The sequence below is a fragment of the Nicotiana tabacum genome, chromosome 6 (genome assembly GCF_000715075.1).
Source record: "Nicotiana tabacum cultivar K326 chromosome 6, ASM71507v2, whole genome shotgun sequence".
Classification (NCBI taxonomy): Eukaryota; Viridiplantae; Streptophyta; class Magnoliopsida; order Solanales; family Solanaceae; genus Nicotiana; species Nicotiana tabacum.
Window position 1 is genome coordinate 215,473,547 of NC_134085.1, and position 25,116 is coordinate 215,498,662.

At 37.4% G+C, this 25,116-nt stretch overlaps 1 protein-coding gene across 3 annotated transcripts; it reads right to left on the reverse strand.

Moving 5' to 3' along the window:
* Window positions 1-12,245: 12,245 nt before the first annotated feature.
* On the reverse strand, window positions 12,246-24,427 carry LOC107790329 (uncharacterized). Of its 3 annotated transcripts, none has more exons than XM_016612248.2 (9): window positions 24,297-24,427; window positions 18,706-18,966; window positions 16,040-18,582; window positions 15,808-15,950; window positions 13,715-15,616; window positions 13,508-13,556; window positions 13,178-13,422; window positions 12,983-13,090; window positions 12,246-12,878 (listed from the first exon to the last, which is right to left on the reverse strand). In XM_016612248.2, the coding sequence occupies exons 2-9, from the start codon at window positions 18,848-18,850 to the stop codon at window positions 12,647-12,649; spliced, it is 5,367 nt and encodes a 1,788-aa protein (XP_016467734.2). In that variant the 5' UTR covers window positions 18,851-18,966; window positions 24,297-24,427; the 3' UTR covers window positions 12,246-12,646. The 3 variants fall into 3 exon arrangements, with proteins under 3 accessions (XP_016467734.2, XP_016467733.2, XP_075112788.1); XM_016612247.2 differs by having other exon boundaries at window positions 18,661-18,966; XM_075256687.1 differs by having other exon boundaries at window positions 18,661-19,055; window positions 24,297-24,416.
* Window positions 24,428-25,116: the final 689 nt, after the last annotated feature.

A 25,116-nucleotide genomic window follows, 5' to 3' on the forward strand; every position in this document is an offset into this window, starting at 1 on the left:
TGACTGATGTAGATCGTTGGTTTTGGTTTTCACGGAAATAGGTATGAATTTGAAAGAACAGTCTTAGTTGAAGCTTTGAATTTGAAAGGTTTGACCAAGAGTTGACTTATTTTGTATATGAGCTCGGATCGGAATTTTTATGATTTGGTTAGCTCCGTTAGATGATTTATGACCTAGGAGTGTGATCGGAAGTGATTTTGGAGGTCCGGTGTAGAATTAGGCTTGAATTGGCGAAGTTAGTATTTTGGTGAATTCCGGTTGATAGGGGAGATTTTGATCCGAGGGTTGGAATGGAATTCCGAGAGTTGTAGTAGCTTCGTTAGGTGATTTGGGATATGTGTGCAAAATTTCAGGTTATTCGGAGGCGTTTTGGTTGTGTTTTTGATCGAATGCATATTTCAGAAGTTTTAGAAGAACTTAGGCTTGAAATCGATGAGAATTGATGATTTTCGTGTTGTTGGATGTGTTTTTATGATTGGAACAAGTTTGAATAACGTTGTAGGATGTATTGGTATTTTTGGTTGAGGTCCCGGGGGCCTCGGGATGAGTTCAGATGGCTAAACGGAAGTTTGGACTTGTGTTGTTGCATGTTGCAGCTGCTTCTGGTATTATTTCGCTTCTGCGGAACTTGGACCGCAGAAGCGGTATCGCTTATGCGATTGGGAAGCCGCAGAAGCGGTTTTGGACTTGAGGAAAATTTCCGCAAAAGCGGAATCCGCAGATGCGGAAATGGACTGCAAAAGCAGTCTGGGCTCTAAGTGAAATTCCGCAGAAGCGGGCAGGGGACCGCAAAAGCGGAAGTCGCAGAAGCGTCAATTTAACCGCAAAAGCGGTTTTAGCTGGGCAGAAAGTATTTAAACCCATCTTCGCGAATTTTGAAGGGTTTCTCATTTCTAACTTTGGACTTGGAGAGCTTTGGGCGATTTTGAAGAGGTATTTCAAGGGACTTCGACAAGGTAAGGATTTTGGACTGAAAAACACAAATCTATAGTGTTATTTCATGAGTTAGAACTGAAAATTTAAGGAATTAATGGTCAAAAATGGTGGTTTAGGGCTTGAAACTTAAGAGGACAAGAATTGGGATTTGAGGGGGTCATTTGGACTCCGATTTTGTTGTTCTTTATCTGTATAGACTCGTGGCGAGATAAGGAACCTGTTGGTGTAAAATTTTCCGAATTTCAAGAAGTGGGCCCGGGGCTCGGGTTTTGCCAATTTCGGATTTCTTGATGTTTTTCGACTATTTTCGATTGGGTATTGTTCCTTTAGCCTATTGTGACGTATTCGTTGTGATTTTGGTCAGATTCCGCGCGAGGAGGCCGATTCGAGAGGCAAGAGCATAGCGAGCTAGACTTTTGGCCGGCTTGAGGTGAGTAATGATTGTAAATGATATCCTGAGGGTTTGAAAACCCGGATTGCACATCGTAGTGCTATATTGAGGTGAGACACACGCTGAATGATGAGCGTGGGGTCTTTTACTATTGGGGATCGTGATTTGGTCCGTCCCGATTGATGATTTTACTGCATATTTGACTGTAACTTACTTGTTATCATCATGTTTTGGGCTGATTGCAATATTTGGGCTTCATGCCGATTATTTGAACCCTTCAGGGATGATTGTTAATATTTCCTCACTGTTTTGATTTTATACTTGAACTCAGTCATGTATTTTCTACTGTTTTCAAAACTCAACCAAGTTCATTTTTACTTTAACACTTGAAAAGATATTTCCTATACTATTTTTGGGTTGAGCAGCATGTTTTACTGTTGCCCGAGGGGCTTAAGTGATTTTTGACTGAGTGAGACCGAGGGTCATATGTGAGGATATATTGAGTGATGTGAGGAGGCTTTCAGGCCTTGTGAGCGATGTGAGGAGGCTTTCAGGCCTCAAGAGTGATGTGATTATATGTTACGAGGTGGCTTGATATTGATATGAGGCTGAGGGCCTAGACTTGATGCCACGAGATGGCTTGATATTGCGCTTGGGCCGTAAGGGGCCCCTCTCGGAGTCTGCACACCCCCAGTGAGCGTCGTCGACGTTAAATGGATCGGGCTGCACGCCGCAGCGATATGTGGATCAGGCTGCACGCCGCAGCGATACTGGTATTGTTTATTGTGTTTACTGTGTTTCATTTGCCTGCCATTATATGTTGTCTGTGATGCTTCATGAAATATCTACCTGATTTCCTGGTGTTATCTGATAATTGAGTGTTGTGCTCGAGGGGCGGATTTCTGTGCTTATCTGCACCATTTGTTTTGCATGCATTTGCGTAACTATTGAAAAAGGCATTTTCAAAAGTGGTTTAAACTGAGCTAAGATAATTCTAAAGATTTCACTACTTCACTACTTTTCTCAAAGAGTTTTACATTGCTTCTATACAGCATGAGGATTTTCTATACGTGATTTCTTACTGCTCAGTTATTAGTTACTTTTATTACTCACTGAGTTGGAGTACTCACTTTACTCCCTGCACCTCGTGTGTAGATGCAGGTTTTTGTTCACCCGATAGCGGGTTTTGAGCTGATTGGAGATTTAGTTATCGGAGCTGAGCAAGGTGACCGCCAACGTTCGCAGCACCGCATTTCTTCCTTTTGATTTTAAATCCAATTCTGTATATTACAGGTCTTGTAGTTGTATTTAGACTCTTCTAGATGCTCGTAACTTGTGACATCCCGGTTTGGGCTGAGTTGGGTTGTACTTCCGCTAATTAACATTATTGAATCATATTTAAAGTATTTATTTATGTTTTAACTGTTTCTGTAAAGGAGATTTGGGTTAGTTGGTTGGCCTTGTCTTCACGAGAGGCGTCATCACGACCAGAGCGGAGTTTGGGTCGTGACAGAAATTGGCTATTTAATATTTAGCCCCATTTCTATTTCAGTTACAACCCCTTTTTACCTTTCAACTTTAACCTTAAATTGACCCAATTTCAATCCCAAATCGGACCAGCCCAATCCCTAAATTACCTGACCCCTGACCTAATTAAAAAACCCGCCCGGCTCCCTTTTGATCCAGGCCGTTGATCATTTTGATCAACGGCCATAATTCCCCCTTTCCTTTTTTAATTTTCAAACCCCACTAACCTAATTCATTTCGTCTGATACGCCACCTTTGAACCCCTTCGTCTCTCAAACTTTCTTTTTGTTCTTTTTTTATGTGTATTTGTCCGATTTCTTTTACTACGCATGTACTGTTCTTCTACTTTATTTTCTCCTATGCTCACATGTTAATCTTTGCTATATGTGTTTATGATTGAGTTCTTTGATTTTGTTTGCGTTATTGGACTGTGTTTGTATTCTTACTAAGCATGATTCATCTGTTTTTGCCTAAGTTTGTATCTTTTTCTTCTGAACTTATTTAAGTTCTGAGTTTTTTCTCAAAACGTGTTCTCCATGCTCTTAACTATGTATCTTGTCTGTTTATTTCTCATAAGTCTTTGGAAAAGACTCCTGAGCCTCTATCAAGTGGCTTGCCTTCTCATCTTTATTGTCTGACTCAATTCGAAACCCCAAAATTTGGGGGTTTCTTGGCAATTTTGATTCTTGTGTGCGAGTTAGGGTTCCTCTTTGGGACCCTTGACTCGCAGACTCCTCGTGAGTCTACAAATTGGACTTGTACCACTTTTTGCTTATGATTCTGAACCTCTCTTTAATTAAACTCTCTTCTAAATAATTTGACAATCCCTTCCTGATTTACATATTTGTGTGCCTTTTATATAAGGACTCTGCTTTCAAAAGGTTTTTTTCCAACTAATTGATTGATTCCGAAATCCTTTTAATAAGGCCTGACTGATTTTCTTTGATTGAACCTCCTTTACCTTTTTCTGACTTGGTTCATTCGAATTGAACTTGTAGTTTTGGTTTCACTAGCTGTTTGATTGATTCCCTTTCCATATTTGTCACAAACCGTGTACCATTGACTGTTTTCCTTAAATAACTTCTATGTATTTACCCCTTTTGTGCTGCTTTGAAAAGGTTTTATGGAGTTTGGAGCACCGGTGCTCCAGTCTCCAGTATATTATACTGGAGCCAACAAAGTATATCAGCCCAGCATAAAATGCTGGAGTTCATAAACAGGTGCACCGAACTCCAGTATATTATGCTCGGCCGGTCTCTGTTGCAGCAAAATAGTGGCTATTTTTCATTAACTTGGTAAACGCTGACTATTTTTGAATGACCAATCCGAAAACTGGCTATACAGTGCATTTTTTACCTAAAATTTGGGTTGTAATCCAACTCGCCAAACTTTTATCAAGCTTTAATTAATATATGTTGTTTTCTTATGAATTATATTATTACTAAATAATTTTTTTAGCCCAACTTAAAATGAGTTTTATGGATTTCGTCAAGACAGACCTAGTTCTATAAATGGTCGAGTGTAGGGCAAGTCACGTGGGCTTGGGCCAAATTTGACAGCCCTAATCACATAATTCTCACTTTTAATAGTGAAGAATCTTACATCGGTGCTTTAAGGGATAAATAGTCAATATGACTTGATCAATCTTCACCTCATCCGCTAACTTTTGTGATCGAATCAGACGCAAAATCTATTTAACCTGGTATTAAAGTAGGACTCATCTCAATTCTTATTTTCTGATTGTGGACCCATATTCAATTTTTCATGCTAGTGAGGGATTGTGAAAAGTCTCAGCGTCGGTGCTTTAAGGATGGGAGGTGTCCTCAATACAGGGCGGAGCCGGTCCTTCGATTATGGGTTCGGTCAAACTTAGTAGTTTTGGTTTAAATCGTATACTTCCTCCTTTTACTTTTACTTATCCACTATTGATTTTGCACATCTCTTAAGAAATAATAAATAATATGCATAATTTACCATGATATCCATATTAATTGATGCATATTTTTAATAGATTTGAGAAAATAATTTGAAATGAGTAATTAATACTATCGGTATAACTGGAAAAAGAAAAAGAAATTGTCTTCTCTTGATATGCTAAAAGTGACAAGTAAAAGTGAACGGAAGAAGTGTTTATCTTAGAAATTCATTGAATATGTACAGATTATTAATTTAGAACTCAATAACTTAAAAAGAACTATAATGTGAATCCATAAGCTTTAAATTTTGGCTCCGCCTCTACCTCAATACACTTACTCTTTGTAAAGTAAAAATAGCACGGGCTAGCCAGTTTTCTGACTGACCATTCAAAAATAGCCAGCATTTGCAAAGTCATTAAAAATAACCACTATTTTACTGCAACATAATATACACGAGATCTGTGCACCTGTGTATGAACTTCTAGCATATTATGCTGAAACTCCAACACGCGGAAAGTTCCAGTATAATATACCGGAGATTGAAGCACTTGTGTACGAACTTCCATCATATTATGTTGGACCGATATTATACTAGAACTCCAATATATTATACTGGAGTTCTAGTATACTTATGCTGGAACTCCATTATAATATGCTGGAGTTCCAGTATACTTATGCTGAAACTCCATTATAATATGCTGGAGTTCTAGTATACTTATGTTGGAACTCCAGTATACTATGCTGGAGTATTTTCCGAATTTTGAATAGTATTTTCGTTCAAATTTATCTTTACCTGAAAAGTGATTAAATTTTTATTACTTTTAAAACTGTAACTATTTTTAAATGACCACGTATAAATCTGACTATTTTTAAATTTATCCCCATTGAAAATTGTAGTATAAATTTTTTTACTATAGTTTATAATGTATTGCTAATTCCACCCAATATTGCTATAGAATTTTTGGTAAAATTACGGACATCTTTCAGAAGTTTTCTGCCGTTTGCATCTTTTGGAGGCTTTCAAACAAAATCAAAGAAAACTGAAAATTGATGGTTTAATGGCAGAGAAATCGATGAGTAGAAAATGCCACGTATTGTGCGGCTGAAGGAATTTGTTTGATAGTAGTTTGGAATGGAATCAAATTGACTCTTTGATTCTGTCTTTATTATAAGACCCGAAATGCGAGTCCGAAACCTAAATATTATTTTTTGACTCAAATTACCTTAATAGGTGTTTAAAAAAAATATATTTCTATATATAGCGTGCAAATACAAGACGTTATATATTAACGGTAATGTTTGCCGTTAAGGTATAGCGTCTTGTATTCATACGCTATATGGTCTGACGATTTGACTGTCATATATAGCGTCTTGTTATTGTACGCTATATATAGCGTTTTCTTTTCATACGCTATACCCCCATTTAAATACTGCCCTTCGTCTTCTTCTCCGACTAGAACCCTTGGGACTTGAAATCAAAGAGACCTAACCTTATTAGAATAATAGAATCTCTTCCACACTTTGCTTTATAAAAATACCTAGTACTCTATATTTAAGCAACAAGAGTGACATTATTTAAATTAATAAAAGAGACACTGTAAGAGGTGAAATGACTTGTATTGATTGTGTTAGTTTTTCTAGGTGTTATGAAATGGAGAGCCAATTAAGTATATATATATATATACAAATATAAAAAACTGATTTTCTTCTTTCTTTTTCTAAAAATAGATTTCATATTATTAGGTTTTTTCACTTTTAACCTGCGTCAAAAATTATTTACATATGATAGTTAAATAACTATATAAAGTTCATATAATTTTTGTATATAATATACATAATGTATATATATACAATATATACAAAATACATGTATATATTATATATAAAAATTATATGAATTTTATATAGTTATTTAACTATCATATGTAAATAATTTTTGACGCAGGTTAAAAGTGAAAAAACCTAATAATATGAAATCTATTTTTAGAAAAAGAAAGAAGAAAATCAGTTTTTTATATTTGTATATATATATATATACTTAATTGGCTCTCCATTTCATAACACCTAGAAAAACACCTAAAAAAACTAACACAATCAATACAAATCATTTCACCTCTTACAGTGTCTCTTTTATTAATTTAAATAATGTCACTCTTGTTGCTTAAATATAGAGTACTAGGTATTTTTATAAAGCAAAGTGTGGAAGAGATTCTATTATTCTAATAAGGTTTGGTCTCTTTGATTTCAGGTCACAAGGCCAACAAATAATGCCAAAAGAGAAAGAAAGAGGGACAGTCAAATCTGATAAAAGTAACCAAAAGAACAGTTTCAGGTGCATAGCGTTCTAATTTTTAACGCTATATATATAGCGACAACACCACGCAATACTTAACGGCGGTTGTTACCGTTAATATATAGCGTATTGTTGTTGCACGCTATATATAAAAATATCTTTTTCTTAATATATTTATTTGTGTGTTTTGAATTCAAACACATAATATTTAGGTTCCGAAGTTCGGAACCCAATTGTTGTTTTTTTGGACTCAAAGTACATTAATAAGTATAAAAAAAAAAGTTACCGTTCTATATATAACGTCCAAATACAAGACACTATATCTTAACGGTAACTTTTGCCGTTAAGGTATAGTGTTTTTTATTTGGACGTTATACATATAGCGCACAAAAAAAAGACACTATATGTTAGATCTAAGGGTGTACATTGATCGGGTTGGTTCGGATTTTGCAATTACCAAACCAAACCAATTGTATTGGGTTTTTAAATTTATAGATCAAACCAAACCAACAAAAGTCGGGTTTTTTAATATCGGATTTTCTCGGGTTTCTCGGATTTTTCGGGTTTTTCGTTCCGATAAACTTGTGCTCCAAATATTTCTATAGTCCTAAATACAATTTTACCAATAACTGTCATTTCTTATTTTTTAGCATTGACCTCAACTATACTTTATGCATGTTCTTTATTCTCCTTTTGTTTTGTGTAGTCATATTCCTTATTTTACTGATTTATAGGATTAAGTGGAGTACTTATAAAAATCATTAAAAAATACTAAAAGCAAAAATAATCTAACTTTATCACACAAAGTTCACGAAGGTTGGGGTCATTTTCTAGAAACAATTATAGGGAACTAACTACCTCTTTCTTCTTAACTAAAAAGATGTACAGTTACAAGAAAACTTATTGATGTATAAGTTCTAACAAGTAAATTTGCTATGTGGTGTAATAATCGCCACCTAGGCCTTCTTTAAAGGATATACACTGAAGACCAAAAAGCAAGGATCTTCATTGTGATTATGACAACTAATTAATTAGGTCTGTATCTAATACGAATATACAACGAAAATAAAGAGTTTTCTCACTGCATATATTTTGGTCAGCTTTGTCCATTTATCTATTTTTTGAGAAAATTATTAGCAAAAATATAAACTGCATATCATATTGCACTCTACATAAGAATTATCACCAACTTTTTAAGAGTAGACATTACACCCAAGAGTCCTAAAAAATAAACAAAAAGAGAATATATTAAACTCTAAGAAGTTGGGCATCTTAGTAGATATTACAACCAGAGGAGCATGTTTCTAAAATACTTGTAAAGGCATAATGACCTCACTTTCAAAAATAGTCATGAAGCAAATTGTAGTTAATCATCCCTCTAATCAATCTTCAAATGTGAGTCTACATATTCTGGAAAAAAAAAAGAATAAATAATTAACATATTTAAATATTAATTAATGTAAAAAATAACTATCCAATATGCAGTAATAACCATATAAGTTAAGTTTTGTAGTGATGTCCATGTATCACTAGTGAGACATACACGTTGGTTCTTAATAAGATTTTTAAGTTTTTCCTTCTCTTCATGATAAATCCTCAAACAATGTCTGGCAACAGTTACACGAGAAGGTAATTCGAAATTAGGTAAGGCTTTAGCCATTAATTTCTTAAATCCTTCTCCTTCAACAACTCTAAAAGGTTGCTCATCAAGAATTACAAATTCGGCAATCGCCCTCCTAATGTCATCCACATTATACACTACCCTTTCAGTAACACCCGAACCACCTTCTAGCCACCCTTCCTTGATAGGTTTTAATGTTGATTGTCTCTTATCAATGGCTCTAAAGGGAGATTTGTGACATGTAGAAGTTAAATACGACCATAATGTAGTAGTCCCATTCTTGCTACCTGCAACAAATGTTTTAGGACAATAATTGCATTTTGCCTTACATTTACCTCATTTAGCAATAAATTTGGAGATGTGATTCCAAATCGCGGACATCTCTCTACCACTATTTCCAGATTTAGATTTTTTTGATGGAGTCATTCTTTTTTGCTTTTTAGGAGGAGTGCATCGATGAGGAGTGTCTTCACTTTGTTTTTGAGCTGCCACTGGCGAAGGATTATTGACAACCACCTCTGCATCTGCTCCAGAAGTTATAGTTTCCATTCTTACAAAGAGTTCCTGCAAATAGAACATATCCAGTTACTATTTAACTCATGGAATTTACCTTCGCATTGTGACAACAAATAACATATGCAAAGAAATACACCAGCTCATACGTTGAGGAATAAGACAAAATCGCATAACAATGTAAGAAATACATCTCTCTTAATTTTACACAGTTCATATTATTTAACCAAATGATTCAAAATATAAGTAAACAAATTTCAATATCTTTTTAAGTAACAATCAATTACTCATGTTAATCACCTAAGAGAAACAAAATAAATAAATAAATTCAACAGTAGGGAAGAATACAACATATTTGCAAAAAAAGACTTGCTAATCTGAAAAAGAAAAATCTTAGTTAATTGGGGAAAAGTAAGGTATATGTATGCAGCTAAAAGAAAACATGTAAAATGAGAGCAAAAGAGCTTTACTGATGAGAGCTTTACCGATGAGAGTTTTACCGATGATAGGGTTTGAGCAAAGGAAGAGCGTGGGTTTTTTGCCTTTGGAGAAGAGGCAAAATGATTTCAATTGTTTACGTGTTTCAGAACAGCTTTAAGATAATCTATTGCTACTTTAGGATTAGATTTTGGTTTGGGCTCAATTATTCTTTTATGGGCTAAACAAAAACAAACATTTACATGGGCTATAATACCAACTTAAAATATTATGCTATATAAAGAAATTATAATAAAAATTAAGAAATATTTATAACTTACATTCTAATAAATATTTTTATCTATCTAATATATAAAATATGTATACATGTAATGTCGGGTTGGTTTGGTTTCGGTTTGACTTTTTTTAGTTAATACCAAACCAAGCCTATTGTGGTCGGGTTTTATTTTTCAATACCAAACCAAGTCAAACCAAACCACTAGTCGATTTTTTTTTCGGGTTGACTCGAATTTTCGGGTTGGTGCGGGTTATCGGTTTGGTTTGTACACCCCTAGTTAGATCAATAGCCGCCTTTTCTTTGCTATTTAAGATGGACATGGTAGACGTCATGTAAACCATATGGTTTTTCTCCACCTCTCTTTGTTTGACCATTTGTAATTTCACTTAAGTTACAAATTTCGTTGGCAAGACAAAAAGGAAATTCAGGAACTGGCATCATTATTCTTTATAACGTTTTATTCTTCCCTTTGGATTAAACAAATAGTAATGAAAAAGAAAAGGTTGGAATTTTCTTTTTGTTCTTTTGGTTTTCCATTGAGTAATTTTCACTTTTCATTTCGGCTGACCACTAAAGTTGCTTCTTAAGATTAAAAAAAAAGTTGGTAATTTGACCATGACTGCAGCATAATGTAAAAAGAAAAAAAAAAGAAAATAAATTGGTTTGATTGAGCTGAGTAATAACTTCAGATTTTCCTGAGAATTAACATTGTTTTTTCATCTTTTTAGTCTACAATAAGCACATTGTAAAATGTACAATCAAAACATAATAGCAGAAAGAAGGGGGGGGGGGGGGAGGGGGGAGCAAAACCGTGAGACGTGACAGCTTCGAATCTCAACTACAAGAATAAATAAAATTATGTGTACATTTTTTTAACAAGAAGAAAACAAAATGAAATCGTACAATATCACAATAAAATATCTGGGGAGAAGCAAGTAGAGTGCTGGATTTTTCCATCTTTTTGTAGTTTATAAATCACAGCGAAATGAACTAAAATTGCTGGTTCAAATGAACCTGTAACTTAAGTGCTAGATTCGTCCATTCTTAAGAAAATTAGATTAGGTCATCAGATTTGTAATATCGGTTCAGATTTTCATATTTTAAACCTTGAAATGTCTCTAGGATAAGCGCGGATAATACGAAGAGATGAATAAATAAGCAGTTTACTTCTGAATATTGACCGTGTAAAATTTTCTTACACTTCAAGTTAAAAGTTACTTCATCCGGTCCACAATAAGTGAACAATTTATTTTTTTTCTTTTGATCCAAAATAAATGTCCATTTATATATCAAGAAAAATTCAATTTATTTTTTCAAAATCACCTTTATGTACGTATCCCTAAAAAGTCTTTTACTCCTCACATTAAATTATACTGCAACATTTAATTAAGGTAATTTAGTCACACTAGTTATTGTTGTCTAAAATTTATTATTTCCTTAATGGGTGTGCTCAAGGCAAATTGATCACTTAATATGGACCCGGAGAGAGTACCACAAGAACAAGTTTGACGGTGCAAGTAAAAAGTTACACTTCTGAATATTGGCAGTGAAAATTTGCTTATCATGAATAAATAAGCAGTTACATTGATTCTTAACGTTCTTTGTTTATAGCAAATCTAATCTAGCAACCTAAAAAATAAAATAAGTACCTTATTATAATAGGTAAAGTACATTAAAAATGTAAATAAGTCTGTACCACCACCTACATAAGTTAAATCCTTAAAAAGAAATAAAATTTCTATATCCTTCCCTTATCTAGGTAGTGGGTATTTTGGAATTAGGTTGCACGAGTCACAACTAAATTTATCGGCAGCCTGCTACACGAGTCTCTATGAAGTGGTAAACACATGTAAAATTAACGGTCACAGAAAAACCGTATGGTTTACATGACGTCCACCATGTCCATCGTAAATAGCAAAGAAAAGGCCGCTATTGATCTAACATATAGCTGTCTTTTTTTTTTGCGCTATGTATAACGTTCAACTAAAAGACGTTATACCTTAACGGTAACTTTTTTGTGCGCTATGTATAACGTTCAACTAAAAGACGTTATACCTTAACGACAAAAGTTATCGTTAAGGTATAGTGTCTTTTATTTGAACGTTATATATAGAAAAGTAACTTTATTTTTTTACACTTATTAATGTACTTTGAGTCCAAAAAAATAATAATTGGGTTCCGGACTCAGAAAACGTGGCCACTGACATTTGAACAGCTTTTATGATGTTCTATTTTATGGGGGTCTGAAGAAATCCTTCTTTCTTTTGGGGGGCGGAAGGGAGGAGGGGAAGAGGGCTGGAATATCAAAAAGGTACAAACAGCCAAAACAGCAATTTCGCAAAAGCTGACATTCATATTTACCTACTAAGATAAGCCTAGGCATTATATATTTACCTAGAAGATGCGAACTTGAAGCACACTAAACCTGACTTAAATAATTACCATCACATTCACAACACTGAACTAACTATATATGGACATCTCTCTCTAGCTTGGGAGAGATACACATGGAATGAACCACATTTCTTGACAATGTCATAATTGGCTAACGTGCAAAATGGACTGCCTATATTGCATTTGAGGTGGCAATTTAGAGACTGTTCTTTCTGCAATTGCATTTGTGTGGTTCTACTCATGCTGCTACTAGTGCCAGTACATAATTAGCGACAAAACTTCCTAGGGAGCTACTGGATTGATGACAAGAACGCGGAAAAAATATTAACTAAATTAATGATCATAATGAAAGACATTGTACCCTATCAGGAACATTTTTAGGCATTGGAAGCGCAGTGACATATCTTTGCAGAAAAGGTTTATGGCTATGTGCAGCTGCATCTGTTGATGATGACTCAGCACCATTGAATTGCCCCCGACCATGAAACTTTGCAAATCGATAGAAGACTGAGAACTTCTCCAACTCTTGTCCTTCCACTATCACGTCCAATACCGACGCTCTCTTGTCCAAACTGCACCATAGTGGTAGCAAAATCAGAACCATGTGAAATTGATGGAAGCTGCTTTTGTTAGTATCAAATAAAGACAGAACCATAAACGAATATGAACCAGTTACCTTACAAAGTCACTTTCTAACTTCCTCGCTCTTCCCGTTAACGTTTCCATAGCTCTGGCAAATTGATGCCAATTTTTCTTCTCAGATACCTTGCACTTGTCACGAAATCTAATAATACACCAAACAAAATATTAGGACTGAAGCAACAAATTTCTAGATGCAATTAATCAATCTCAAGTAATAACTAGAACTTACGGTTCTTTTCCATCATGAGGCATATTGGTATCACCATCCGAGCAAGAGACCATGCTGCATGCATCCCCTAATGCCAATCTGGATATGGAGTAAGCCACACTCTCATACTCTGATTTAGCATCTGCAGAAAGAATTGCTGCAGGCGGAGGATAAAATAGTTGCTGCATAAGCTGAGCGGTCAATATAAGCCTTCTTCTAGCTTTAAGCCTAGGTGGCCCATCATCAACCGACTCAATTCCTTTAACCTATTATTAGAAGAATATAGGCTGTCAGAACTGAAATGCAACCAAATTGTAGAAATAATAGGATTTAGTAGGCAAATCAAGATACCTTTTCGGTAACCCTATTAACTGCTTTGGCCCACTCTATATCCACCAGGCTGCCAACGAAAAAATTAACATGCATCAATAAATATGAAACTGGAAATAACCTAACAACCAAAATGATAACAACAAATGGAATAAGAGAAAACATCCGGCAGCAGACAAATAGCTTAAAAGGAAAGGGATCTATTAAAAGTTGCTGTGAAACGAGAACCTGATTGTCTGATCGCTCCATAGATCCAGAGAAATTTCTTTGTACCAAGGAGTGAGTTCAGATGTAGAACGTTTCCGCTTTTTGGGTTTCAAGATTGGGTGCTGCTGACCAATGTTCACAGGCAACATTTGTAGAGAAGAAAAATGTTCAGTTGCAGCAGAGCTGGCAATTGAACTTGGCCCAAGATTACCAATTTGGCTTCTATCAGCAGTTGCATGGATTACTTGCTGAATAGGATTAAATGCATGCAAACCACTGGTAGACTTCGCAGGAGTGAAAGGTTGTTCAGCTGTCTTCATGGCGGCAGCTCTGTGTGCATCATACGTCTGTAACATCTGCCCATTTTTTAAGCTTCCGTACCGATTGAACCAAGATGGTGCCATATGTGGACTGATCTGAGTTTGCTCAGGCATGACAGAATTAGTATTACCGTTATGAGAGCCAGTCTGATATTCATCCTGATGGAATGCAACATCCGGAGGAGTCATCCTTCCTCCATGTTGAAATGACACACTTCTTTGCAAATCATCTTGCCCAGAGAAGCTTAGCATTCTAGAATCAGCAGAAGAAACTTGCTGTGCAGCTACATTGCTGTCTGGTACCCTCATTCTTCTGAGGGCCATATTGCATTGATCGGTGTCCGCGTTTTTCATGCTCCACATTTGGTTTAGTAAGGAGTAACTTTGATTGGGAAAGCTATTTGGTTTCAGTGATCGGCCAAAGGCTTCAATATCTTTCTGCATAGAGGCCGAATTTGAAGGAGATCCTTCGGGGAGATTCTTGACAATAGATTCTCCACCCTGTGAATCAATCATTTTCTGCACTAAGTCCACATTATCCGAAGCTGCTGGCTCAGAAGTGCTCTCCTTTTCTCGCAGTTCTTCTGCCTCAACAGAACACAGAGAACTCACTGAATTACTACCAAGCTCAGACATGAAAGCCCCTCCTCTATAGGCATCTTGATCACCTTGCCTCTCTGGAGCAGATAATGATGACTCCATAATATTCATCTGATTCGGCTGGGGAATATGGGAAGGCTCCTTGCTATACTGACCACTAAAAAGGTGCTGTGGTGGTGGGAAATTCATCCGCATATTAGCGAACTTCTTGGAAGATGCACCCTGCAGAGATATCCCAGGAGTTAAAAAAGATGGAGAGGCTGATACTGACTCCTTCGCCGAAACTCGATTAGTAGAGACGCTTCCATGGGGACCACTGGCATTACTTAACTGAGACTTGCCCGCAGAGAGAGCAGGGCCATATGGTATATTGCCAGCCCCATTCAGCAAGGGTCCTCTGCCAGAATCTCCTTTTTCCGTTGAATGGGGAGCATGTTCATCAAAAGATACGCTAATAGACTGATTTGTGGAGTCTTGCCCACTAGCCCTAACCATGTGGGGATTTTGAAGTTGATTTCTCGAGTGAGTAAGGACAGAAGCTGATTCAAATGCTGAAGAGAAGTTCCCAGGAATGGTGTGCATAGTAGTTTCATTAGTTGTACTTCCTGGAACTCTAGATGTGCTATGCTTTAACTCTTGTGGTCTGAGGTCTGACGGGGCAGGCAAAGATTGAGCCTGATGCGGACGGGGCATCTGCCCCCGACTTTTTTCTCTAATCTCAACGGCAGCATGGCTTGAATGTGAAGAGCCAAGACCTCTGGTAGGACCCTGAGATGACAAGAGATGGGTTTTGACAGAGATCTGCTGCGATGGAGGACCAAGTTGAAGACCAAAACCTTGAGAGGCAGAAGACTGATTTCGCCGGAGGTGTCCAGCAGACCCATCAGCATTTTCGGATTCAGGCACCTCAGATGATGCTTTCTGGTCAGAATTGCTGAAGTGAGCCATTGCACCATGCTCTCTCGATGGATCCACCTTCTGAAGAAGCTGTAGCATATTTGGACTGCAATGAGAAAACCAGTCAAAAACAACAGATCTATACAGCATGAACAGATTAAAAGAGTAGTACAGCTGATTTTACAGTCAATATGGTTCCAAAGAACCATGTAAAGTTATGTAGAGATTAGAGATATAAGCTATCGCTGTGTAGCTAAGAGATTAACTAAATAAGCTATAGAATAGAGAATTGACAACCTAGATTGTGGAGCCGTATTTGGTGATAGCCCAACAGATCTATTTAATGGTGAAGACATATTAGATCCACCACCAGGAAAGCTGCCGCCAGAGCGCACCTGCCCAAAGCCTTTGCCATCGGCCAGAACATCAGATGAACGTGCCTGTAAATCAAGAAACATTGTCCTTTCACTACTGACCAAAGGTTTACAGAACTTTACAGTATTATATTATCATAAATCAGATATAACACCTTTTCAAATTCTGCCTGAATACTAGGAACCTGAGCAAACATTGACTGGCCATGGGGGGCAGTCTGCTGCAACATAGGCTGAGAATGAGTAGGGTGTTTCATTCCATAAGAAGGATCTGCATCCTTATCCAAGTTACCCATAGGATGGTACTGAAACTTGTTAGCCCAAGAATTTCTCCGACCAACATGATTAGACAACTGCTGCTTCCCAGCTGGCAGAAACTTTGAATCCCTGGCATCTGACAAGACATTTTCCCCAACGCCACCAGCAGAAGAATGAGGGGATAAGTTCGAACGATGGCTGTCATTTGAGTTCTCCTGTTTATCGCTGTTCTCCATCTCATGCAGTTTATACTCTTTGTCACCAATATCCAGAGATGAATGCAAAAGATGGTTGTCCTCAGAAACATGATGCTGGAAGACATCCAAGCCTTTGCTGACACTAGATTTTACCAGTGGATCAGCATTCTTCCAAGAACTAGCTTGGTGATTATTTTGGAAAAATTGACTGGTTTCCTCGCCACTCCTCATGGTACTTGAGTTTGGTATAGCGGAAGAATTATGCAAGCTAAAGACCTCCAAGATTGCCTGGGGACTACCCACAGATGATTCTGCGCGCTCCATAGCAACTGTAGGAGTACGGCCAGGATTAGAATTCCACCTGGCACCACTATGAACAACTTCACCTTGAATGAATTTCTTCTGATTGTAATCTTGGGAACATTTAAATGATTTCTCTCCTGAGACACTTACTGCATCTCCAGAAGGCACTGCTGATTCAAGAACACTCCAACCAGCTGATTTGTTGTATTGTTCCCTAACTCCACCAAGCTCGGGCGTCAAAGGACTAGAAATGTTTTTTGAGATCATTTCTCTGTCAAGAGGATTTGAAGTCTTCTCAACCATCTGGTGACCTTCTAACATCTGTGATTGACCTGACTTAGGCCACTTATTTCCTTCGTCTGATGACTGCACAAGTCTTTGAGAAGAATTTGATTGCAGACTCTTGCCAGGCTCAAATGGAAACCTGTGTCCCTGAACATTGTGATAGCTATTTCTCATATCGATATTATCAGAGGGATGAACAGAAACAGATTTCAAAGATGAGGCTTGGGGGAAATTGTCTTCAGCAGAAGATGTTCTCTGTCTCTCGCTGTCATATGTCAAATTCTGTTTCCCAGAAGGAATTTCAGTACTGTTAAAATTTAAACCAGTCCACTGCTCCTGCAGTCCAGCATCACTACTAGAAGTTTCTGCAACAGCAGACTGCATAAGAGCACTCCAAGTACCACCTTGGATAGACGGAATCCCATCTAGCAATTCAGCACCATCAAAAGGATTACCGCCTTCACCACTCATAGGACTCTTGCCAAAGGCAGCCCATATATTATCATCTGAACCAAATAAAATTCTTTCTTCTGTAGGATCTAGTCCAACCTCGTTTTGTACGGAAGAAGCTCGCACTGCACCTTCTTCATGTGAGGTCTCTGAAGGAACAGCTATATCCTGTCTGCCACAGAAGTCCTGGAGAGCTGAAGCTTTTTGCATAGTATCTTGCTGAAGGTTACCCACATCTACTGCATTCGACAGAGCTTGACTTGGAGCATCTCCATATACATTTTCAAGGAGGCTCTGACTAGAGATGAAAATCCCATCCTGCCCACTGACCTGATCTGCTAATGGAGCATATTGATTAACTGGAAATGAACTATTAAAGGCCGGCATTGGCTGCACAGCTTGCTTATCTGTCACCCCTTGTGAAAAATGGTTTAGAGACGGTCTTGAACTAGAAACAGGAACCCCATATAGAGATTGATCATTCTGTTGAGGAATCAAACCCATTACACGTTGTGCTTGGCCATTATTGGTCGGAATGATTCCACTGGAGGACCCTTGGTGTACTGGAGAACCACGCTGCAGCCAATTTGTGTTGCCAAGCTCATTTCCCCAGGAATGATTTAGTGTACCAGAATTTGCAGTGCCGTTAACTAATGCTGGGGAATGGACACCAGATGCCACCTTAGAACAGGAGGAAACCTGATTTAATGTATTTTGTTGCCTCGCGTCTAGTTGATGAAGTTGCTGCTGTCTCTGAAGCTCTTGCATCTTCATGAACATAACTTGCTGTTGAAATTGCTGCATGTCACTAATCCCAGACTGCTGCCGCTGCAAAGAATGCAGCATGTTTGATTGCTGATGAGAGATTTGCTGACCACCAAAAAGATCAACACTGACAGGACTATCAGAAGGTTCTGATCTAACAGGTGCTCTTGTGTGCTGTTCAGGACCCAACCATTGCTGTGACTCAAAAAAAGGTGAGCCTCCTGAGGCTATATTACATTGATCGGAACTAGTATCCACAGCGGGAAAGTTTGTTTCACCCTGCCTTGTCTGGTAAAACTGATTACCATACATGTAACCATTCAAATTTGGCTGCTGGATTTGTGACTGATTTTTAGCGGACTCGGGCCTCGGAATTGACTGTGTAAAATTTAAACCATGCTGCCCATTGAATGGATAACTGCTTAGTCCTCTCCCAGTGTCTACATGCAGGAAAAGCAAGAGATCACACAAACAGCTATTCAGCAAGCAAATAGAGAGCAAACAACATGTTAAATTACCAGAGTTCTGCAAATTGTAATTTTTTGTGTTGGAACTCAGTACACCTGTCTGTCTCTGGCTTCCAGCCCACATATTGTCACTTGAAGTTGGCCAATTGACGTCCACTACCGACGAATGAGGCTGTACTTGTGATAAAATGTCTTGTGCAAATAATTTGTGAACTCTATCTCCAACTTCATTGCCACGCATAGATGATTTAAGTCCAGAACCTTTGACCGTAAAATGTTGCAACTGACTATTCTAACATTTGGCATTACAATCAATGTACACTTCAGAACATATACCAGCTGTCTGTCCTAAAACTCCTGCAAAAGGATCATTAAAGTTTACTTAAAAGCTGAAATGTTCATGCTGCTAGTCCCACTTGGCTGGTTCTTCGTGATATTATTTGAGACTGAGAAAAGGTAGTATGGATGTGAGAATTAAACATCAACATTAATGAACTACATCCATACACCATCTATACAAACTACATAGACAGAAATCATAAGGAACAAGGGCAGGCATTGAAACTCAATGCTATACTTTTGCACAAATCAAAGAAACAGCCTATATGGTGGACCAAGGGGACATGACATAAACAGCAAAAAACGAAGGTGAGAATTGGAAAAGATCCAAGATTAGATATCTAAAAAGCATCTACATGAGACTACAGCAAGCTCAATAGACCATCTAAATTTACATTCGAAAAATGCTCCACTTCCTAGGTGAACAATACAAAGGGGAATAAGAGGAAATATGTCTAAAAACTGGGGGCCACCTAACATTCACATGATGTGCTCACATCTGACAAAAATGCAAGCAGCACAGAGAGGGAAAAAATAGAGAAGCTTGCCTAAAACAATTAGGCCATATCTTACGTAGACCTTCAAATGCACCGCCTGTTGGTGCTATCATGATGATTGAAAATATTAAAAAGGACGACGTAACCTTAAAAATATATGGAGCAAAATTGTCTTGAAAAAACTACAACCTCTCGAAAGCTATATGGATAATAAAGAGAAAGTAGAGCATAAGTGCCCATACATACGATACATATTAGTTGGCACTAAGATTTAGTCGTTACTGGTTCACTTACACAGGTCTGGTGTTTGACAGGAGTGTGTTTAGTTGGTTAGGGATTCTACATAATCACATGGTCAAGTGTGAGAGTTGGAGAATCTCTAATTTTAGAGAAACGATAATTTGTCCCAAAAGACAAAGTGCCCAAATGAGTGAATGGCTAATGTTGATTAGTATAGTCAAACAAACTATAGGTTTTGAGGCATAATAGTAGTTATTTGCTGAGTCCTCAAGATAGCTTTTGCCTGCCACGATTAAAATCCCCCCGGCACAGTCAAAGGCAGGCCATTAGGAGAGTATTGGATTCACGGACATCCTCTCAACCTCCCGGCAGAGGAAAATCAAAAATTGGACCTAACAATCTAACATACATGTCAATGCTTACTTTCCTTTGGACTCATATCTATAATTCCACACGATGAACAGGACTAGCATGTTGGTTTTAGGAGCTTTTAGTTTGATTGGCTTAGCAAGGAACACAGTGTGCACATGATCTCACAATGTCCCTAATGCTAACTTGTGGCATACACCAGGACACCTACAAAATAGCACAGGTCTTTGGTCAACTTGAAAACTGATCCTCATAGTCATAGTTAGTAATTTGTGATGCTATTTTCTTATTTACCAAGGCCAAGTAGTCCCAGTAAATTTATCATAAGGCACTACGACTTCATCGAGACCCCACGACCCATCTTGCTGCCCTCTTCAACTATGTTCACCCTTGTATCAACTCATTCCTACTGCAAAACAGTGGGATCACATTCCTAACGTGCGAAAAGTTTCCTAAGAATTAAACTAATTTACTTTGTAATGCTATATGGTAATGGCAACAAATTTTTTCCATATTGCTGTAGCGGAGATTTTTTTTTCAATTTGGCACTACTGGCACCTTGAGCTGCAAAATCTATGTAATTGTTTTCTCCTGAACCATATGGAAGAATTGTCAGCAAATGACAAGCCAAACTACTCATGCTAACAAGCCAGTTAGACGGAATCCACCATATCACCTTAAGAAAAAACATGGTAGTTTTGGACTTTGTTAGCTCTTTAGCGATTGCATAGGTTCATTGAACAGAGCTAAGAAACTCACTCCTTTTGTACTTATTTTGCTTCCATGCATCGTCTTGATGTCATTTATAATACTACTTAATTCATTAAAAAAAAATGTGGTCCTTATTCCACTAAATCCAAAAGATATGATATTAGGTATGATATTTGGTATTTAAAAAAATAATATCGAAATACCGACACCGTACCGAAATATATACTAAGTTACACAATACAGGGGCGGATTTATGTAGTGGATTGGGGGTGGTACACCACCCGGTCGCTCGGATAAAATTTTCTATATATACTAGTATTTTCCTCTAAAATACCTACATAATAAACAAGGGGCACCTCAAGTACTTAAATGATTGTAGGTGCCGCGGTTGAAGCGTAGAAATTCAATCTGCAAGTCCTAGGATCGAAGCACCTGAGGTTTGTGGTTTTACCTTTTTTCCTTTCCTTTATTTCTTTTTTGCTCCTTTTCTTAATTTCTTTTATTTTCTTCATCTTTGTTATTCACCTTTTCTTGTACAATCTCATTTTATTATTTATTTAAATTGTGTATTTGTGTCCTTTTTTTTTTTGGATCTTCAAATTTTATTTGGATGTAATTTTAATCATTTTCTCTTTTTATCCATAAAATGTTAATTTGTTAATTGCCGAAATTTTTTAGAGTGATGCAGCAAAGATATAGTATTAATCAGCTAAATCTAAATTTAAGGGGTGTATCACATATTTATTTATGCGTAAAAATCTTTTAAATTGAATTGATTTAATTCAAAATGGATCGAATCGAATCGAATTAATTCAAAACAAATCGAATTGAATCGGTGTACACCATTATTTAATCTCCTTCACTTGTGGTTGGTTTACATTTAAATAGTGGCACCCGTAGCCATTAATTCCTGGATCCGCCTCTGACACAATACACATATTTATTGATTATAACATGCTAAGTTACGCAAAACTTTTCTTTGACATTCATGTTGAGGTTGGTAGTAACGGACATGTACTTTGTTAGGAAGATGGAGGAACAAGGTAGGCTTCAGATTCTAACTCTTACTCTCCAGATTGCCAAGCAAGGTTGCAAGCAGTTTAACGTAATGTTTCTAAGGTTGGATTAGTCCTTCTCTCTAAGTTTAGCAAGTAACAAAACACTTTCAATGAACAAATTTATTCCTTTATGTGCCTTTTTTCTCTCGCCTGGTGGCAATTGACTTGAGCCTTGGGGTTTGCTCCCTTTCAAGGTCTCAAGTTCGAAACCCACTGGGTGCATATAATTTCTGAGGGCCATCGGACTAGGTAAAACCTGAATTTACCGTGGTGCACTTGCGGGAAACTCCTTGTCGAGGGCTTGTGCACCCCCGGGATTAGTCGGGGCTCGAAGAGACTCGGACACCCGGTGCAAATCAAAAAAAAAATGTACCTTTTTTTCTCTCTATGGCTTGATACTTGCTGGTTTTGTACAAAGATTTTATCAACAGTTGAGTAAACTTAGAACATATTTTTTTTGCATTTGTGGATACTTTAATTAAGAAAATCACAGTATATGGCTCTCAGTGTTGTCAAAGGCGCACTTAAGCTCTGAAGCTCATAAAAGCTCAGGGAGCACGCTTCGCCTTGCTTAAGCTGCGCTTAAGTGTAAGCAAGGCACTAAGGTGTGTGCCTTATTGCCCATGAGTTCTATCTTGAATCAGGCAGTACTTAATAACAATAATAATCAACAAATAAGTGTATTACGTTGTTAAGTAAAACATTATGAGTGAAGTTGTTACTCTTTTTTCTTGAATTACATATATAATAACAATGAGTTCAATTCATTGCGCCTTTTTTTACTAAAGCCCACATTTTAATTGCGCTTTGAGCTTAAATCTCCAATAGACCTTGAGTGCTTTTTAGAATTTTTTGCTTTTGACAACAGTGATGGCTCTATGCACTAGTTAATATTCAAGCCGAACAAAGTGAAGTTATTGGACCGAATAAACTGAAACCGAAAGAATAAAAGTCGAACAATACCGAATTTAACTAGGTATGATATTGGTATAGCATTTTAAGAAACCAAATACCGAAAATACTGAACTGAAATATCTAAATACCGTACCGTACTGACCGCATCCCTAGTTGAAGGTGCCAGGTAGCAGGTACCCCGTGGAATAATCGAGATGCTTGCAATTTGGCCCGAAGACCACCATTGTAAAAAAAATGGATAGGTTTCTTTACCTTTGTATATCCCTGTAGATGGGGTTTTCCTTTTACGGTGATACAGTTATTTTATCCAAAAAGTAGCTTCTGAGTTTCTGATACAGTAACAAACTTTAAACTATCACAGAAGTTACGAATTCAGACTTCATACTAAATTCTCACCTAAACCTACAGACTAGTGATATCATCCGCTCACATTGCACTCATTCAGCACAACCTTGCTCGCCACCGTCACTAAAAGGCAAGTTTTATAGAGCAGTGGTTAGGCCTGCCATGTTGTATGAGACCGAGTGTTGGCCGGTTAAGAACTCACACATCCAGAAGGTGAAAGTGGCAGAGATGAGGATGTTGAGGTGGATGTGCGGGCATACAAGGATGGATAAGATTAGGAATGGAGATATTCGAGAGAAGTAAGGCGTGGCCCCCATAGAGGACAAGATGCGGGAAGCAAGACTCAGATGATTCGGGCACATTCAGAGGAGGAGCACTGATGCACCGGTAAGAAGGTGTGACCAACTGGCTGTGGTGGGCACGAGGAGTGGTAGAGGGAGACCTAAGAAGTATTGGGGAGAGGTGATCAGGTAGGACATGGCGCGTCTTAGGATTACTGAGGACATGGCCCTTGACAGGGAATTGTGGAGGTCGAACATTAAAGTTGTAGGTTAGGGGTAAGTTGTGGATATTTCTACAGCGAACTAGAGTGAGACTAGCCAGTTAGGAGTTAATCTTAGGATGCTACTGATCAACTACTGATGCAGGGATTTATCTGTTGGATATTAGTATACCGTCCACCCTCTTCGTATTTTCTATATTTCTTATATTGTTGTTATATTGTTGTTATTCTGTTATTTTATGTTATGGTATGTATTTTATGTTATTTTGTATGAGTCTATTGATAATACTAATATATCGTCTCTTATTGCTGTCTTGAGCCGAGGGTCTCCTGGAAACAGGCTCACTACCCTCAGGGATAGGGTTAAGGTCTGCATACGTATTACCCTCCCCAGACCCCACTTGTGGGATTATACTGGGTTGTTATTGTTGTTGTTGTTGTGTTAGAGCATCTAATTACAAAAAGGCGATTTTTAAAACAACTCTGCGTATCATCCGAAAACACTTAAATAGCATCAAAATGCAAAGATTTACTCAACAATCAAGAACAAAGATGATAGTACAAGCTATTTAAAACACTGTACCCGGACCTCAAAAACTAATAACCTAAAGAAATCGAGTTCATCGAATGAAAAATAGTGTATTCGGCAGAGATGGAGAAAATTAGGGCTCGTTATAAGATATGGAAGACAATTATTAAAAAAAAACTTACCAAATGTCGACGCTGATACCAATGGAGCTTACAACCAACCTGTTCGGTTATCTGAATTCTAGGGTTTTGAATCGGCGATAGGAATTGGAGAGCTGCGAGAGAGAAAACGAAAGGGAAATTGAAGTACCCCGTAGAGAGAGAGAGAGATAAAGTAATCGAAATGGGTTTTTAGCAGAAACAGTCCTCTAAGTTTATAATTTAGTTTAACTTGGTCCTCGAAGATTACATTGAGGATAAACTATGCTTCTTATGTTTTCAATTTTGGTGCCCTTTGGTCCTTCGATGACGGTCCAAACGGAAGAAGTTAGGCTGAGACGGAAGTTAAGTTTGAAGAGCATTCTCAGCAAACATATGTATCATTACTAATGATCCACGAAACAGTACTCCTACGTGGCTCTTTATGTCTTATATAAAACTAAAATACACGAGTACATGTCTACATGAAATGACTTATAATTTGCTATGCATTATTAAGCTTACTTTAACGAGCTTTATAAGATCGAAAGTCATGTATTGTAATTATTGCAGGAAAAAATTGGATTAATTGATTACTGCATTTCGCTAAAACCATATCTAAGGAAAGTTGTAACATAAAACGTGGAAATAAAGGGTGTGTTTGGTACAATTGTTTCATGTTTGGTTGGCTTAAATGTTTTGGAAAACATTTTCCTTATCAATTCATTTTCCTCCAATTTGAGGAAAATGTTTTCCCTATTAAGAGAAGGGAAAACATTTTTCCAAAACTTCTTCTCAAGCTTCCCCACCCTATTCTTTACCGTAGGGGTGGGCGTTCGGTATTTCGGTTCGGTATTTAAGAATT

Excerpts from the sequence above, each read along its gene's own strand:
- LOC107790329 (XM_016612247.2), bottom strand. The coding sequence starts at position 18,850 with ATGCGTGGCAATGAAGTTGGAGATAGAGTTCACAAATTATTTGCACAA. Across the intron at positions 15,951-16,039 it reads TTCAGGCAGAATTTGAAAAG|GCACGTTCATCTGATGTTCT; the intron begins GTGTTATATCTG and ends CTTGATTTACAG. Across the intron at positions 13,423-13,507 it reads TTAATAGGGTTACCGAAAAG|GTTAAAGGAATTGAGTCGGT; the intron begins GTATCTTGATTT and ends TTCTAATAATAG.